The sequence below is a fragment of the Arvicola amphibius genome, chromosome 4, assembly GCF_903992535.2.
Source record: "Arvicola amphibius chromosome 4, mArvAmp1.2, whole genome shotgun sequence".
NCBI lineage: Eukaryota > Metazoa > Chordata > Mammalia > Rodentia > Cricetidae > Arvicola > Arvicola amphibius.
In genome coordinates, this window is record NC_052050.1 from 71,024,412 (window position 1) to 71,041,738 (window position 17,327).

At 40.7% G+C, this 17,327-nt stretch overlaps 1 protein-coding gene across 1 annotated transcript in view; it reads right to left on the bottom strand.

Moving 5' to 3' along the window:
- Mapk9 (mitogen-activated protein kinase 9) overlaps nt 1-17,327 on the bottom strand; it is a 44,770-nt gene that overhangs the window by 24,518 nt on the left and 2,925 nt on the right. The window contains 3 exon segments of the mRNA XM_042054834.1: nt 586-644; nt 2,137-2,266; nt 10,936-11,104. Coding sequence (XP_041910768.1) covers nt 586-644; nt 2,137-2,266; nt 10,936-11,057 — 311 coding nt within the window. The 5' untranslated portion in view covers nt 11,058-11,104.

The window sequence follows — 17,327 nt, forward strand, 5'->3', positions numbered from 1 at the left end:
TGTAGGACAAACCCCTCACCTCCCCTAAGCCTTTCTCCTAATGCCACCACCTCACCGCAGTCTTTCCTCCATCTACCCTGCGCACTCTTTGCTCCATCTACCTCGCGATGGTGAATTATAGAAGGTCAAGGAAGACTGCAGTGGTAAAGCCTTATATGAGGTGTGTCTTGGAGGGTGTTTGGAGCAGTAACTATCTTGTGAGTTTGAATGCACTAAGTAAGGAAGCATAGTGCTCAGTATGTATGAACACTAGCCAACTGAGCAAGAGCCAGGAAGATCAAATCTAGAAAACAGAGGAATCCCTTCTCTGAGAACTGAGACAGACTTTTCCCATTGTTTTGGAATCAAAATGCTAGGGCTTATATCAAAATGAAAATGCTAGGGACTCCCCAGGTTCTCAGGCTTTCAGCCTCAGGCTAAAAGCTATACCACTGACACACCAGTGCCTCCTGACTCTGTGGCCCTTAGACTTGGACTGAGTCTCACGGGCAGTATCCTAGGGTCTTGAGCTTGCAAATGGTCTGTTTCACAAGCATAAAAATCACTAACTTTCTAAATTTTCAATCTGATGCAAAAGATACTTACACATCTTGAAATTCTTCTAGAGTTTTTTGTGGTGTAAACACATTTAACAAGCTAATTATCTGCAAAGAGAAAATTCATTATACTTTAATATGTCAGATAGATTACAAAATTAGGTTGAATACTGAAATGTATTAAAAGATGGAAAAGTAATGGCAGAACTCAATATTTATCATTACTATGGCGATAACCACAGCATTCTAGTAGAAAGCATTGGAAAACTTAACCATCTATTGAAAGATGTGCTTTAATAGAATCATTCATGTCCCCAGTAACTTAATCATTACTATGGAATTTACATGTATATAAAAGAGTAAAAATAATGGTTGGAAACACACTAAAATAAAGTACTATGATAACTCTGGAAAGTTAAATTCTATATACAACTTTCTGCAAGTTTTTAAATATGAATGCTGAGCTTGTACTTTATGGTCAAGAAGATGAGGCTCCATGGCCTTATGTTCCCTTGAGAGGGCTAACACTCCTTATCGCAAGCTCTGTGCTTGCAAAGCACGTCTCAAGCACACACCCGCAGTCATTTCACATGAACTAGAGCAAGGTGAATTACTCTTACATACGCTGTGGGAAGGGAAAGAAAGCTGAATCCACCTTTCAGTCTTGGAAAACAAACTGGAACAAAGTCTAAAACACTAAAGTATAAACCAAAGAATATGAGCAAACATTTCTATTGTTCAGGTATAATAAAATCTTTTCTAAGCATGGCAGGAAACCTAGGATATTTAACTACATAGAAACAAAACAAAACTCAACAACAAAAAAATTAGCATGACTAAAGCAACATATGAAGTTAAATGTTAAAATGGGGAGAATAGTTGAAGTTGGGCATGGGTGGCATGTCACATGTAATTTTAGAAGACATGCCACCCATGTCTAGCTTTAACTATTTCCATCCCATTTTTTTCATTTGAAGAATATGTGAGTTTGAGTCTAGTTACAGAGTGCTAGGCTGCCCTGGGCTACACAGCAAAATCCAAGAATGAAAAAGGTTAATAACTTTGATGCATAAACCACCAAAAAATAAATTTAAAAGACACCAAACAGTTTCAAAGAAAAATAGAGCCACAACCATGAAAAATCAAATTTTCGATGAAATAAAAACTAGTTGGAGCTCATGAGATGGCTCTCAGTTAAGACTGAGTTCAGACTTCCAGCACCCACATAACATCAATGGGAATGGTGGCCCACTGTACTGTAATCTCAGAGCTCAGAAGATGGAGCCCTGGAGCAAGCTGGCTAGCTATATCACCCAACTGGCAAGCTCTAGGTTCAAGTGGGACATTGTACCTGAGCACACTAGGTGGAGAGTGATTCATGAAGACCCATGATATCAGCCATACACACGGCAGAACTGCACATGCAGGTGTGCCTACACACATGCAAATATTCACACACATAGACACACACACCCATAAACATATAGAAAAAAATGCACTGTAACCAAACCTGCGGAAGAGAGGGTTTATTTAAACTTAGAGTTTATAGTCTATCAGTCTGCTAACATCAAAGCACATAGAAGGGGCACCTATAACTTACATTTTTATGATTGACACACTTTAAGAGGACGAGTTCACGATAAGCTCTCTTTGCGTGCGTTTGGTTCTGGAAAGGACGGCTTAACTTCTTGACAGCAACATTTATTCCAAGAACTGTATCAAAAGCAGCACTACAATTAGGAAATATAATAAACATTCTATTAAAATGGCCTTTGAAAATAACAACAGAGAATATACATTCAATGCATTGTCTTACAAAGCAAATAACAGACAAGGAGAAACGCTTCTGTTTTCCCACAGTCAAGCTTTATGTACGTATGGAAAATGAAGTGGCTGGGCAGGCAGGACAGACTAACAGTCCCCCTTCAACCAAAGGCACCATGCCTTTCAGCTACAGTTCTAGAAGGATTCAGCAATTCTCTGTATATTGAATTCTCAAGTAGCTAAGATTAGCATGTTCAAAGAACCAGGTAACTTAATCCAAAGTATGTAACACAGGTCAATGAATGAAATTTTCAGTTTAAACATATTAAGAAATTGAAAACTTCCCTGTTATCACTGATGAAAATGCCAGTATATTTTGGAATATCAGAGCAGATTCTGTGGTTGAGCTCATGGAAGGAATTTAATAAATCTAAGTTTTGACTGATTATGCTTTCTCAGGCCAAAAAATCTAAATAGACACAGAAGCCCAAGTCTCAGCTCACGGTAAATTCCCAGGATACAAAGTACCAATATAAAGCACTTGCTATATATAAAATTCCGCAGGAAACACTGCCTCCTTTTATAGTAAGAGAAAACCTAAAGCTTCAGTTTCCAGCTCTCACATTCCTTCACAGAATTTAGTTTTCTCCAGAAACTGGATGTTTTAAAAAGTGGTAGGTTGACACATTTTCAGGTTTCAACTAGTAGTATACAATGTCATCAGTGTGAGGCCTTCTGATGGCTCAGCCAGGGCTTAGTGCTGCTAACAACCTGCGAGACCTGCTTCTGTGTTTATTCTCTCTACTTTGTAATACTGCTTAATTTTACTCCTTTTTGCTAATAATACTTTCTGCTGCACAACTTTAACTCAATGCAACCTGTTTTTAAGTTGAAAGCTGTGCATGGTAGAACTGGCTAAGGAGAACCACTACATTTGTTAAATTTATATATGTGTGCATATATACAAGTCATAGGTAAGCCCACATGCTCACAGGCAAATTTACTATTCATATGAATACAGGATGATGAAGAAAATCTATTGAGAGAGAAGTCATTAATGTGTCTGTATGTGTATGCTTGTATGTATGTATTCCTTAGATTCACCTTCCTGATCTCAAAAGGTTTTGTCTAAATTTTCAGACAAAAAGGAGGTATGACTAAGTTCAAGGGTTCTACAGAATAACATGGTGTCTTTAGTAATAACACTACTTTTTTTTTTTACTGCTGTTTTTATTTACTTTCTTTTTCTTCTTTTGAGTCAAGGTCTCTCAATGTAGTCCTGAAACTTGCTAAGTAAAGCATGCTGGCCTTGAACTCAGAGATCCGCCTACCCCTGCCTCCAGAGCACTGAGATTAAAGGCATGCACTATCATACCCTATTTATACTGTATTCTTGAAAATTGCTAAGAGAGTAGATGTTAAGTGTTCTTACTGCAGAAAACATGTGAGACATGTATATGTAAATTAGCTGAATTTAGCTATTCTATGATGTATATGTATTTTGAAACACTATGTACAGATGTGTGCATGCATGCATGTATGTAAGTACTGGCCAGTTTTGTTTTTGTTTGTTTGTTTGCTTGTTTGGCTTGACATAGAGTCATTCTGGAAGAGGGACTCTCAATTGGAAAATGCACCCTATAGACTCGCCTGTGGGGCATTTTCTTAATTAATGACTGATATGGGAGGCCCAGCCCATCGTGGTGGTATCAGAAAACAAACTGAGGAAGCCAGGAGGAGCAAGCCAATAAGCAGCACTCTCATGTCCTCTGCTTCAGTTCCCACCTCTGGGTTCCTGCCCCGACTCCCCTGGATGATGAACTGCCAGCTGTAAGATGAATAAACCCTTTCTTCTTTTATGTTGTCTTTGGTCATGGTGTTCTATCACAGCAATAGAAACCTAAATAAACATATATACCTAGGCCAATTAAACCTTTTTTGATGTATAAAATGAGTCAAATGGACTAATTCTAAGCACTTGGAGACAGGCTTCTCCACTCCTGTTCTAGCTCTAGAAACAATGACCTTCAGCTATTCATGTTTTCTGTTCTTGTGCTCACCTTTAACTAAAAGGTACAGACACTTCCTAGTATGAAACAGAGGGTTTAGGTACTTACTTGGCACCTCCAATCCCTCCCAGCTTTGTCCTAATGGTATTTCAGGGTTTTCTTTGTATGGGGGTTAACACACCTTATCTTGCTCTTCCTCCACAACATAAGGTTACTACTACCCTCCATCCTGCTTTCTTCCATTTCTTTATCTTCCTCTCTCTTCCTCCAAACCTTTGTCTTAAACACTCAAGCTTGCTAGCATCTTTATTTTAAACTAAGCTAAGCCTCTGTGTTGCTTCTCCCAACTGTCTATAAACATAGACAACCAACAGGACAGCACATATATATATGCAAATACTACTAGTTGCAGAGCTGGGACTATGCTTCATTTTCCAAAGATCACAAAATCTTTGCTGCCAATTACACACCCAAAATTAGAATGTCTGCTACATGGGTTCTCTGTCCTTCCAGCTTATTTATCAGCTGCTTGAACAACCTGCTCTTCTGTTTTTTTATGTGGACCATGCCTCTTTCTATACTTCCTTCCACAAGTTTCTAATAAACATCTTTTATCTGAGAGAAGAAAAGCTCATCTCCCAAAGCCTGTCACTGGTACCATGCCCTACCATTCAGACATCTATGCTTGGAAATCGATCCATCCTTTGAAGGAATCTCAAAGCCTGCTTCACAGAACTTACCCTGCAATTCCATTTCTGGCCTCTTGTATTTAGCTGCCTTCTTGTAATACATGTTCTCGTGTTGTCTTAATTGTTGAAGTCTATCCTTAAAGAATGTTCCCAGACAACGTAAACTGAAGATAAATGATCTTACTCTGCCCTCATCTTTGGCTGACAGTCTGTCTTTTAAGCTGAAAACCAATTTTCTCTCAGAACGTTAAGGCCACTGCTTTCCAGCTTTGGGGGCTGCTGGTGAGGGAGGCTTTTCTCTGACAGTCACTCCTTTGCTTCATTTTGTTTTCTGTTCCTCGGCTCAATGACATACCACAGAGAGCCATGCTCCGTTGGTGCCCCCAAAAGTCCCCTTAACAACCCCCTCCTAATTGTTATAATTTTTGCCCACCAAAGACAAAAATAACTTCTGAGTTCCTTTTATCTTTCTTATTTTTATTTAACTTTTTGGTATTTTGAGACAAGTTCTCTCTACATAGTCCTGACTGTCCTGGAACTCACTGTGTAGACCAGGTTTTCTGGTCTTGAACTCAGAGATCCTCTGCTTCTGCCTCCCAAGTGCTAGAATTAAAGGTGTGTATCACCAAGTCTGGCCTAATTTCTGACTTTTATGACAATCATTTTCTTGCTTTCACAAACTCAATATGTGCCCTTATATGCATCTCTATGGCTTATTTTTGCCTGTTTTTTTAGAAGACTCTGACGTCACTCAGCACTGTGTTTATGACTCACCCACTAGTCTGAGTACTATAATTCACTGTCATTGCTGTCATACTCCTACTTTAGTTATGTTCAGTTTTCAAGTGATGATAAGACTCACTGTCATTGACATTCATGTGTGTGGCTCCATTCCTCCAAGCAAGCATCTCTGACATGCACATAGTCAAGTGGGAATGCATAGATTCTATTTTAATAGGTAAAGCCAGACTGTCTCCCAAAATGGTTTCATCAATGTCTATGTCCATTAACAGTATGCCAAGAATCCATGTCTGAAAGCTGTATGTGAATATCTTCACCAATACTTGGTATCATGAATAACTTGCTTTTTACCTTCTGGGCTGAGTGTATTTCAGCACATTTTAATCTGCATTCTCTGATGAACAATGGCCATCAGATAATACATGCTCAGTTATTTTAAACCATTAATCTTGTAGTAATTATGAAGCAATAAAAACTAACACATCTCTCTTCTGTATCCCTACTCTGGGTATTATCTGCTGGTGTATTTTCCATACCAGCCATTCTCTCTTCAGTTGTGTCTAATATCTGTAGGCTTCTTTAAGTCTGTAATTCAGTTACCATGACTTTCACTTTCACTTCTGTAAAATCCACTTAGTTCTCTTTTTTGAAGTTCTTGTTCTACTCAAGTTTTCATCTTGTCTTTTATCATCTTGAACACATTACCCCAGCTATTTAAATTTTGGATCCAATGATGCTGGGACCACTTGCTGACCTGACCCTTCTATCTCATCTCCTTGTAGGTCTAGACATTTTTACTGTGCGAAGACCCTGCGTTTGTAAGGCTGCTGTGGAAATACTCTGAAATCCCAGTAACGCTATCCTCTTTCAGAACTGACATTTGCTTCTACTGGGCACGTGGGGCACTAACAGTTTAGACTCATGTCTGTGAAGGATGTGTCTGGATGCTGAGTGGCAGTGCCTCACTCAAGCTAACCCCATTACTTCTAGGGGGTGGCCTTTTAATGGCCCCAAAACAAAGCAGAGGAAGTTTTCTCTCAGAGGCCCTGTTAGAAGAAAGCCTCAGGATCTAATTCCTATTCTCTAGCCACAAGGACAGTAGTAGCAGTCCCTTTTAGAATTTAAACGATCCCAAGAAACAGCCCAAAGACTGAGCTTCCTATACTAGGCTTGACTGATGTGACACTGGTTCTTCAGGAGCTTACTAGCTCTCTAGGGGAAAACACTAACCCTGGAGGACAGAATGGGAATGCTGGTGGCAAACTGGAATCTGTTTCATAAATGTGTTTAGCCTCCTCCCCACTGTGGTCTGTGGTAGAAAGGCTTCCTTTCTTGTTACAATCAGTGCTATGCTTACTCACCTCCTCTGCAGTGTTGTCTGGATCAAGACCCCCAACTTAAGTTTAATGTTGCAGACATTTATCACAATTTTTTTGTTCATGGATTATTGTCATTCTCTTTTGTCTGGCTCTTTGATTTACCATCTGAAGTCAGAAGTTTCAAGCCATCATTTCAAAGGTGAAAATGGGAAAACTCATAAAAACATAGTGGGCTATCCAAGGTCACAAAGAACCAAAGAACCTTAGCTGAGGATCTGCACAGGGTTCAGAAGCCAAGGCTCCTATCTCAGTCATTCTGGGCTTCACACCAAGAACCTCCTTATCAAAAACATGTTATTTTGGACATTATTTAAGGTTTGCTTATATTAATAGAGATAAATAAGACCATTTAAAGACAGATGAGTGTTCACACTTACAGAAAGCAGGAAGGAAAGCCTGCAGATCTATCTATACTCATTATTTTGTATGAAGGTTGTAACTGTTACTCCTAGGAACTGCCACACCCAATATTAAAAACTTAAGGAAAGGGGTAAGCATGTCACAGAATCAAAGGTTTACATTTTGGGCTGAGCAACTTAGGATTTTAGAAGGAGAAAGGAAAAGTATATACTAAATTTTGAGTCAACAGTATAATAACTTCATAGGTATTTATGCTCTAAAATGGTAACATTTAAAAACTTATTTCCTAATAAGTTCTTCTAAGAAACAAAAACATAGAAACAAATCAAATAAGCCAACAACAGCAAAGACAATTCAGAACAGAAGGGGGTAGGTCTTGGAATGCCGCTCAACAACAGAGGCTTGCCCAGCACATCTGAATGAGCCTGACGGCACTGCAAACAAAAGCAAAAGTAAAATTAGGGTCAGAATATTCTATCTTGGCTCCTGCTATTACACTTAACTCTGCAGGTCACTGTGGTTCCCATGCACATCTGACCATAGGTGTTTACAACGGTCTAGTTTAACAACACTGACTGGTTTAGAAACCACAGAGCAGTGCTAAGACATTTTATTTCTCAAAACTGTAAAACTACACTCGCTTCTTCTACATATGCTTCCAGTGCTGCTCTTGTGCTACTGAATGGCCACAGTTACTGATTTAAAACAACACAAACTTCTTATTTTACACTTCAGAAGTCCAAATTTAGTCCTAAGGGGCTAACATTAAGGTCAGTTGAGCTATGATCCTCATGGATGCTCTGGGAAGACTCTCCTTCCTTTTTCCAACTTGCAGAAGCTTCCTGCATTCCTGTCCCCCAGCACTCCACACTCTGATCACATTTCCTTCTCTGACCACGACATTCCCAACTCCCTTTGTCAGAACAACTTCTCATCACCCTGACCCCCTGGCCAATACTCCTACTGCAAGATCACTGATTTGTTGTTTGTTTTTCAGATGGGGTCTCACTCTGTAGCCCAGGATGGTCTTGAACTCACTATGTGGCCCAGCCTGATCTGCCACTTACAGTAATCCTTCTGCTTTCAGGACTTGAATGTTAAGGTCATTAATTTCATCAAGTCTGCGAAGGTCCTTTTGTCCTGTAAGGTCACCCATTCACAGGACTCCAGAGTTAGGATGTAGCTATCTTTGAGGAGGCATTATTCTGCCCATTGCATCCCCAAAGGTTCACTGATGGACAGCTTTAAAGTACAAGTAGAATAATAACAAAAAGAATTGTCAGTTAGTTACAAAATCAAAGTGTATGTACATGTGCACATATGTATACATGGGTGTATATATATGTATACATGTATGTGTGTACATGTAAGTATGTGTGTGCATAGGTGTATCTGTGTATGTACAAATACGTATACATGTATGTATACACATGTGTGCACATATGCATATATGTGCTTGTGTGAATATATGTACATATGTATTGTGAATGCATATAATAGATGATTTTGGTGCTGGCAAGAAACCCAGGTACTTCCATATACTAGACAAGCAGTCTACCACTGAACTTCCTATGTAGCCCTAAACAGTTCTTGAATGTAATCATCTCAATCATCCTATGGCGATGAATATAATTTATTAAGAATTTCTAAAGAGGTGTTTAATGAATATTGATTTGTTCATTATTATGAAGATTTTAAATAGAGATTAAGTCACAATCCTGGCCATACAAAAAGTATCAGAGATTCAGGTTATCAAGCTTTAGCTAAATGTAATAAGATCCCAAGAGACCAACAGGTGGTTTAGATCCAGCTCTATCCTAAAACCCATGGGACAGAGAAAGGTCAATGAGCTAATCCTCAACTGCACCACACACACAGTCATGGCAGAACCCATGTGATTATATAATATATACTATTCACTTCACTTTTAACCTTCAAAAACAAGTCAATACTAGGCCAAGTGAATAAATGAAGCCCATATTTAATATGTATGCTCTGTCCACCCTATAAAGCAAACTCCCCCAAGATAATTCATGTTCCCCCCTTTTCCATCCTCTTGTCAAATTACTGTCTATTTACAAATCAAGTAAACACTCATAACTTCCTATCACCACGTCCCTTACCTGAGTCATCCACTGACTTTAAGACCTTTCTTGTCACAAGGGGTTTAAGTCTGGTTTGACAGTCTCCAGAGTAAATTCAAAATCTCAGCGCTCCAGAATTGAAGAAGCCTTTTGAGCATGGCCATGGAGCTCAGAGTGATGGATTTTGGAGCATTTCAGATTTCAGATTTTGAGATTAGAGATGCCCACCAGTAAATACAAATATTGAAAAATGTTACAAAAATCTAAACCCAGAAATATTTCTGAACAGCTCAGATAAAGGACATTCCGTCTGCACGAACGCTTGCTATCACTTGGAAGTTAAGGCCCCGCTGTGTGAGCACAGCTGGCACTCCTTCCATGCAGCACCGTCTCTGAGCACCCGGGCCTCCAGTGGCCTACACTGAGGAAAACAGCCAGCTTCCTTGATCAGAGTCTCTGCAGGACAGCATCAGCTGAAGCCCACTGATGACGCTACGCCCAGCGTCTTCACAGGACAACCCAAGCCCTCCTCCTCCCAGAATGCTTAGGAGAGGTCTTTCATTTTCAATCCTCTTTGCCTACCAGCTGAAAACATTAAATGTTTTATCTTATCACAATTTCTTTTAAAGACAAAAATAGTTTTGTTAATCAGTGGGGGGTTAAAAAAAAAAAAAGCTTTGTCCAGAAAACTATGGTCTAAAGTTTGAGGTGCTGATAACGGTAGTCTAGAAAACACTGAGAAACGTTACCTTTGTCTGGCCAGTGACGTCGCCGCAGCTGACTGTCTTACCATGCAAGAGCCTAAGGTTCAGGGTCAGACTAATGGTTCTGATGTCCTGGGCTGGACACACAGTTGAAGAGAGACACCAAAGAAGACGGCCAGCCCAACCCCTCACACAGCAGCCCTTCCTGGTTAATCCATCGTGTGATAATGATACTGCCTGGCCTCATCCTGCCAATGAATGGCAAGGCACTGCAATGATGGCGCCTGGAAATGAATAGGAGTGATTGGGAATAAAAGGAGGAGGGGGAGAAGGTGGCCATGATGAAGAAATGAATAAAACGCCAAATTCCTGTTACACTTCACTGTTATACCAATTATTCTGATATCATAACGACAGGGCAAATGAAAAGAAAAAAAAGAAAAAGAAACCAATAAATAAATAAATAAATAAAACCAACAACAAAGCAAAAGAAAAATCGAGTCTGTATCCTACAAATATAACTACATATAACTACAGCAAGGACTGATTTAGTTTAGCTCAAAATCTAATCTGCAATGGGGGTATGTTTTAATCAGTGCTTCTAAACTCTGATTTAGTTTTACTTCTTACTAAAGATTTAGTCTATGCTACTAGAACACCTAGACTTACCAAACAATCCCTTGAGCTCCAGAGCCGATTGGTTTCAATTGCTGGTAACGTTTTAGGACAGTGAAAGTTGAGTCTGCCACTTGCACGCTGTAAAACTGACCATCACTTTTACTGTCACTCATGATGTAGTGTCATACAGTATTCCAAAGAGCTGGACCTTCGTCAGAGCCTGAAGAGGAAAACAGAATGAACTGAGAGGTAAGCAAGAGACACATACCAAAATAAATAAATAAATAAATACATACATAAAAAGACATTTTATCTATTTGATGGTGTAAGACCATCAAAAGAAAGAATTAAAACAAAATTTTTCTAAAATTTATTTATGTATCTGGGTGCTTTGTCTGCATGCATGTGCATGGACAGCTGTAAGTCGGTACATGGGTGCTAGGAATGGAGCCTGGGTCCTTTGGGAAAGCAGCCAATGCTCCTGACGGTTGAGCCACCTCTCTAGCCCTGAAAAGGAATTCTGAGATGCAGAAAGGCCACACTTTTATAGGACTGTGTTATAATAAACTATCTTGGGGTTGGGGATGGGGCTCAGTAGTCAAGTGCTAGCGTGTACAAGGCAGTGAGTTCACCTGAAAAACACGTGGCAGTGGGGATGGTGAAAGACCCACCTCAGAGAGAAGAACGTACACATTATTCCCAGCCATGGTATAACCACTATGTCACGAACGTGTCTCATCCACTTCCTTATTGTGGGACCAGCTTAAGTCTAGAAGTCTTGGCTACAGACGGGGGCATTATTTCAGAATGATTGATTCTAGAATTCTGCAAAGAGCAAGTACTGGTCATCTAAGTGTATCACAAAGTGAAAGTTATATACCAAAGCAACAGGCTGTTATGAGGATTCGAGACACTGGTGTGAGGTGTGCACCCCACAGATGGGCCTGTTTCATGAAGGTGATGCCAGAGGTGGCCTTCATTCTTGTACCCCAAACTCAGCTATAGCTCACAGTAAAATAATTATCTACACTCTAAGTATATTCACAAATATGGGTATAAAACAGTGGTTTCAGAAAGTAGTTTTCTTCTAGTTTGGGCAGCAAGCTGATTCCCAGTTTGGCTTGAGTGTACAATGTTCTCCATAGCCTCATGTTTGAACACTTGGTCCTCAGAAAGGGGTGCTGTTTGGGGAAGATAAAGAACCTTTAAGAGGTGTGGCTTAGCTGGACAAAGTGAGTTGCTGGAGGACAGCATGGAGGGTAACGGTCTCACTGCTTCCAGAATAAACTGCTCCCTGGTTTGTGGAGTCTGAGTAATCCCAGCAGCAGGTCCCCACCACTGTGTACTCCATGAGGGTGGTCTGTATCTTGTAAGCCATGAGCCATGAGACCTCCTTTCTCCCCTAAGCTGCTGTCACACACTCCATGACAGTGACTACAAAGGGAGAGATGTGACTGCCATGCTCACCCTGTGAGAAGCTGGATGGTATTAGCTGGAAAATTAGTGAGTTATTATTTTGGTCTTTTAATTTAAGATGCCAGAAACAAAGTCACAGAGGCAAACATTTCATAAGCAATTTTTTTCTACAGCATCATTATTTCTACAGCTCTGCCAAGCCCCAACCTTTATGTTCCACCATTTGATATTTAATATCCATCAGGTGAGTTTTCTGCAATGAGAATTTTCTCTTCAACACAATGATGCCTAGAATTTCCCTTGAACTTGAAAATAAGCTAGTAAAGGCGTAAACAAAGGCTTGAGGTCAAACAAGCAATGGAAGTTACATGCTGGAAACAGTTGAACTGCCCACCAGCCAGTTTACTGAGTGACCTTGTGGTGCAAAGTCATCCCCCTGTTTCTGGACCACCTGCCCATGCTGTGACTGGCACAAATCTCAGTCTTCTCTGGCAGCTCTCTTCTTCAGCTGCCCACATTCACAGCTGGACTAGTACAACACAAGAACAATTTCCTTGAACTTGGGGACTAGAGCTAATCAGACTAGGCTCAGTAATTATTAATATAATTTCATCCCACGATTTTAAATCATTCTAAAATTAAGATAAACACTCTTGTTAGGTAAGGAGGGGGGAATCACCTAAAAACAAACCTTTCAAAGCCACTCCCCCCGTTACACTTGGGCTGCATGAGAACAAAACAAAGACCCCCCCCCCCACTTCACCCCTGCAACACACACAAGACAACTTGAGAAAACACAATAAGTTAGCTACTAATGGATCTATTTAGTAGGAATGATATTTTAAATAAAAGGTCCATAAACTGGGGCTCAGGAAAAATATTTTGCAAGCGGGCAAGTACAAGTATTCCTCAAGCAACCACATCAGCCACACATCCAAACCCGGATGTACTGCCTCTGCCATGCCACCAGCATGGGTCCAACACAGTGCGCCATCCACGCCACTCCCGCAGTCTTGGCAGCATGCTGAGCTGGGGCTATAAAGGTTTTTATAGGTGTCTTTTCCCCAGGTCATGAGCTTCTCACAAAGTAGGGAGACACAAGTCGGGCAGATAACTCACTGGTAGAGTGCTTGCCTGGCATACGGCCCTGGGTTCATTCCAGAGTGGGGTAGGAGAAGAACACAGAACAAGGAGTGAGCAGAACAGTGCAGACTGTCATGAAAGAAGGCATCACAAAGGCAAGACCTGTCCTCAAGTTTGTTCACACTGTGGACAAAGACACAAATACTGATGAGAAAGAACTCTAAGGTAGCAAATCACACAAGTATAGCTAGTGATGTGCATGCATGTAAATCCTAACCCAGCAACTACAAGTGTAGAAATGTACGGGGTGAGTATGCATTCAATACTCAAAGATATCTGTACAAGAACAGAGCATAGCTAACCAGTAAGACTATAAACAATTCAAAACATAAAGTACAATGAAGTCATTAAACAGAATCTAGGGACTGTGTGTACTGGCTTGGAAAGATATCTAAGATACACAAAGGAAATAAAGCAAGTTGAATTAGAGTTCACATAACGTCAATCTGTGTGCACTGAGTATAAACACACAACACGTATACACACGTAAGCACATAATGCACATGTATACACAAACACACACACACACACACACTTCAAGACTTTATACCAGCAAGAACAGAGAAAAAAATGGGACATTAGGAATGTTCTCATTAGAACTTCCTGTTCTGTTTTAAGCACATGTTTATATAAAAAACTAATAAACATTTTTAAATGAAAATGAAAAGCTACAAAATGCACCTTCAGGAAGAGTGAGTCTGAGACAAATGGATGACACTGGAGTGAGGAAAACAGCTCAGGCTCTGCGGGACACACGCACAAATTCTCCCCAGCAGCTGTGCAAGGCGCACTGCCACCCTGACAGAAAGGGGGGAAGCTGAGGTTTCCAGACAGTAAGGAGCTGCCCAATTCTCAGTGTGACCCAGAACTGAACTGAGGTGTGTCTGACCACAGCACCCTCCTTCCTCCTCGCACACCAATCGCACGTCTCTAACTAATGTAGGACATAAAGCCACGCGTCCAAGGGTTGGTCAGTACCAAGAAGAGCAAAATGGGCTTCCCTCACCAACACACTTCTTCTCTGAAGAAGACTAAGTGATTCATACTCAATTAACCCTCTAAATCATTAAGCTTCAGGATGCCCAAGACGAAGGCCCCGTTGCTATGGCTAAAAGCAGATTCTTAAGTCACACTGTCTTAAAACATGCTCTTTACATTTTTCTCATAAAGCTTCACTGGCTTATGACAATTCTCATGGGAAAAAAACCTAGTTTATGGCAATTTAAACTGCCCCATACTGGGAAATGAGCTGGAGGACTGAGTGGCAGAGCACTAGGCAAGCGCCCTACCACTAAATGACATCCCCACAGCCAATTTCAAGACCTGATGCTGCACTGTAGTTAGGTAGACAAACAACCATTTGATATTCAAGAACCAGGGCCTCCCTTCTGAGTTTCTGTTTTGCATTACAGTATATACTCAATACAGGACGTGGTGTTCACTGCGCCACCTAAGGACTCTGGCAGCTTTCTGCCTGCCAGCCCTGTTTTCAGGTACCAGGCCCCTTAGCTGAGAGCTATCTGCCCACATAAGAACTGACCACAAATACCCAGAGCAACTTTGACACAGATCAAAACTAGAAAGAGTGCAAATATGCATGGCTGCATATCTAGACCATGAAATACTAGCCAGCACTGAAAGGAACACTGATTAGGTAGATCTCAAGTGTATTACACATATTCATGGATTCTGAACTTCTGAAATTCAACCAACCGTAGGTAGAAAATATTTGGTAAGATCAACTTCACTAAGGTACAGTTAGGTAGAACAAGAAATTCTATGTGCTTGGATAGTAGTATAACTAACTATAAATCACATTAATATATGCATACTTTATATAGCTAAAAGACATTGGAAAGTTTTTATGACACAAAAGACAGATGCTCAATGATCTAGATGTGATTTGACCTAATTTAAACACTACATGTATCCAAAAAATCACACAGCACACCATTCACAGGCGTAATTTCTTATTTTCATGTATCAATTAAAATCATCATAAATTAAAAGTGACATTTGGGGGAAATTGTAACTGTACTGAAGGTGTAGAGCTCATTTTTCTTGCCATTTCCCTCAAGCCATGTAATATAACCTCAGAGCATTTGCTTTATTAAGTACTGTAGAGATGTGGAAGACACATGGGAGAAGGTGCACAAATACCACACTGTTTTATAGACTTGAACACCCATGGACTGTGGCATCCAACTGGGAATTCTGGTCTGCTTGTTTGTTTTGTTTTGGTTGGTTGGTTTTTTTGTTTTTGTTTTTCAAGACAGGGTTTCACTGTGAAATAGTCCTGGCTGTCCTGGAATGTACTCTGTAGACCAGGTTGGCCTCAAACAGAGTCCACCTGCCTCTGCCTCCCAAGTGCTGGGATAAAGGTGTGCACTACCACTGCCTGGCTTCATCTGGGAATTCTGGATCCAATCCCCCTAAGGATGCTGGAAGACAGCTATATTTACTAAAGTAAGTGACCTCAGAAGGTCACCTCATAAGCCTATAGGGATTCTTCAAATGACAAAACTGTAGACACATAGAACAGATCTCAGTTGCCAGGGGTGGGAGCTGGTGAGTTAGGCAGCCTACAAAGGGGCTACAGGAGACCTTGGAGATGTTAAGAAGGTTCCATATCCTGTACTGGTTCAGGAATCTGCACATGATACAATGACACTAAACTGTGCGTGCACACACACACACACACACACTGTAGCAATGCCAGCTTCCTGTTAAGGTACTATACTGGAGTTATGTAAAGATACAATCAATGGTGAAAACTGGGTGGAATTTTCAACCTTCTTGTAGATCTATAATTGTTTCACAGTAAACAATTAAAAAAGAGATTTGTTGGAAATATACAATAATCCCAACCTTCTCCTGTTTGAATTCTTTTGATAGTGACTTTGAGAGCTTGATTGAAGTCCTTAGCATAAGGGCAGACTGCAAGCCCTCTGGCTGTTCTGATACACCAGAGAGGTGACAACTGCACACCTGCAGGCCTCTGCTCAGCAGCTCCATCTGTCTGAGCTGACCTCTCTGTCCCTTCTGCTCCTCCAGCCAGCATTCGTCCTCCTTCAAAACCTAGTTCAAGCACCTGCTTCTCATGCACGTTTTCTTATTCGGGCTTTCCCTTTAAACAGCACCGAGCGCTCCTTTCATTTAGTGTGGGAAGCCCACCAGTGACAAAAGCTGGACCTGACTATTTCTGAAGCTTGGTCGATTATACAGTCCAAGCAATGTCAATTAAAAGCAAAGCTAACTAAAAGGATAAATGTGGAAGGCAGTGTGGAACAAGTTAAGGTCAGGTTTCCAGGTGTGTGGTGGACCAGTCACTCACCCAGTGCCATGCAACTACCCTCATCTAGGAAACAGAGACGAGCACAGAACCTCAGGACACCTCTAGTGAGAGTTCAGCTGACCTGAGAAGGCAACTCTGACTTGAGTCCACCCTCAGTTTGAGTGAGTGTCATCTAGATTCAACTCCTACTTCTCAGGAAACTGAAACACTGAATTATACGACAGAGACGGTATCAGTGAACTCCAACCGTGGAGGTACACCAAACCACCAGCTGCTTCCACCAGTAAACTACAAGGAAAACAAAAGAGAAGCAGAGAGAAAGCAACAAATTAAAGAAACATCGCTATTCTAGCACATGGGAAGCTGAGACAGGAGGATTGCCATGGATTTGAGGTCACCCTGGGCTACAATGTGAGATTATGTCTGAAAAAAGAAAATAATAATAATGATAATAAACACCAAAAACAAAAAGTCAACAGAGGAAGAGAATCAAAAAGACATCAATCAGTAACCACAACATAACCTTGGCTCTCCTTTCAAATGATTACAGAAACTATAAAATATGAGACACCTTGAATATTGAATTCCA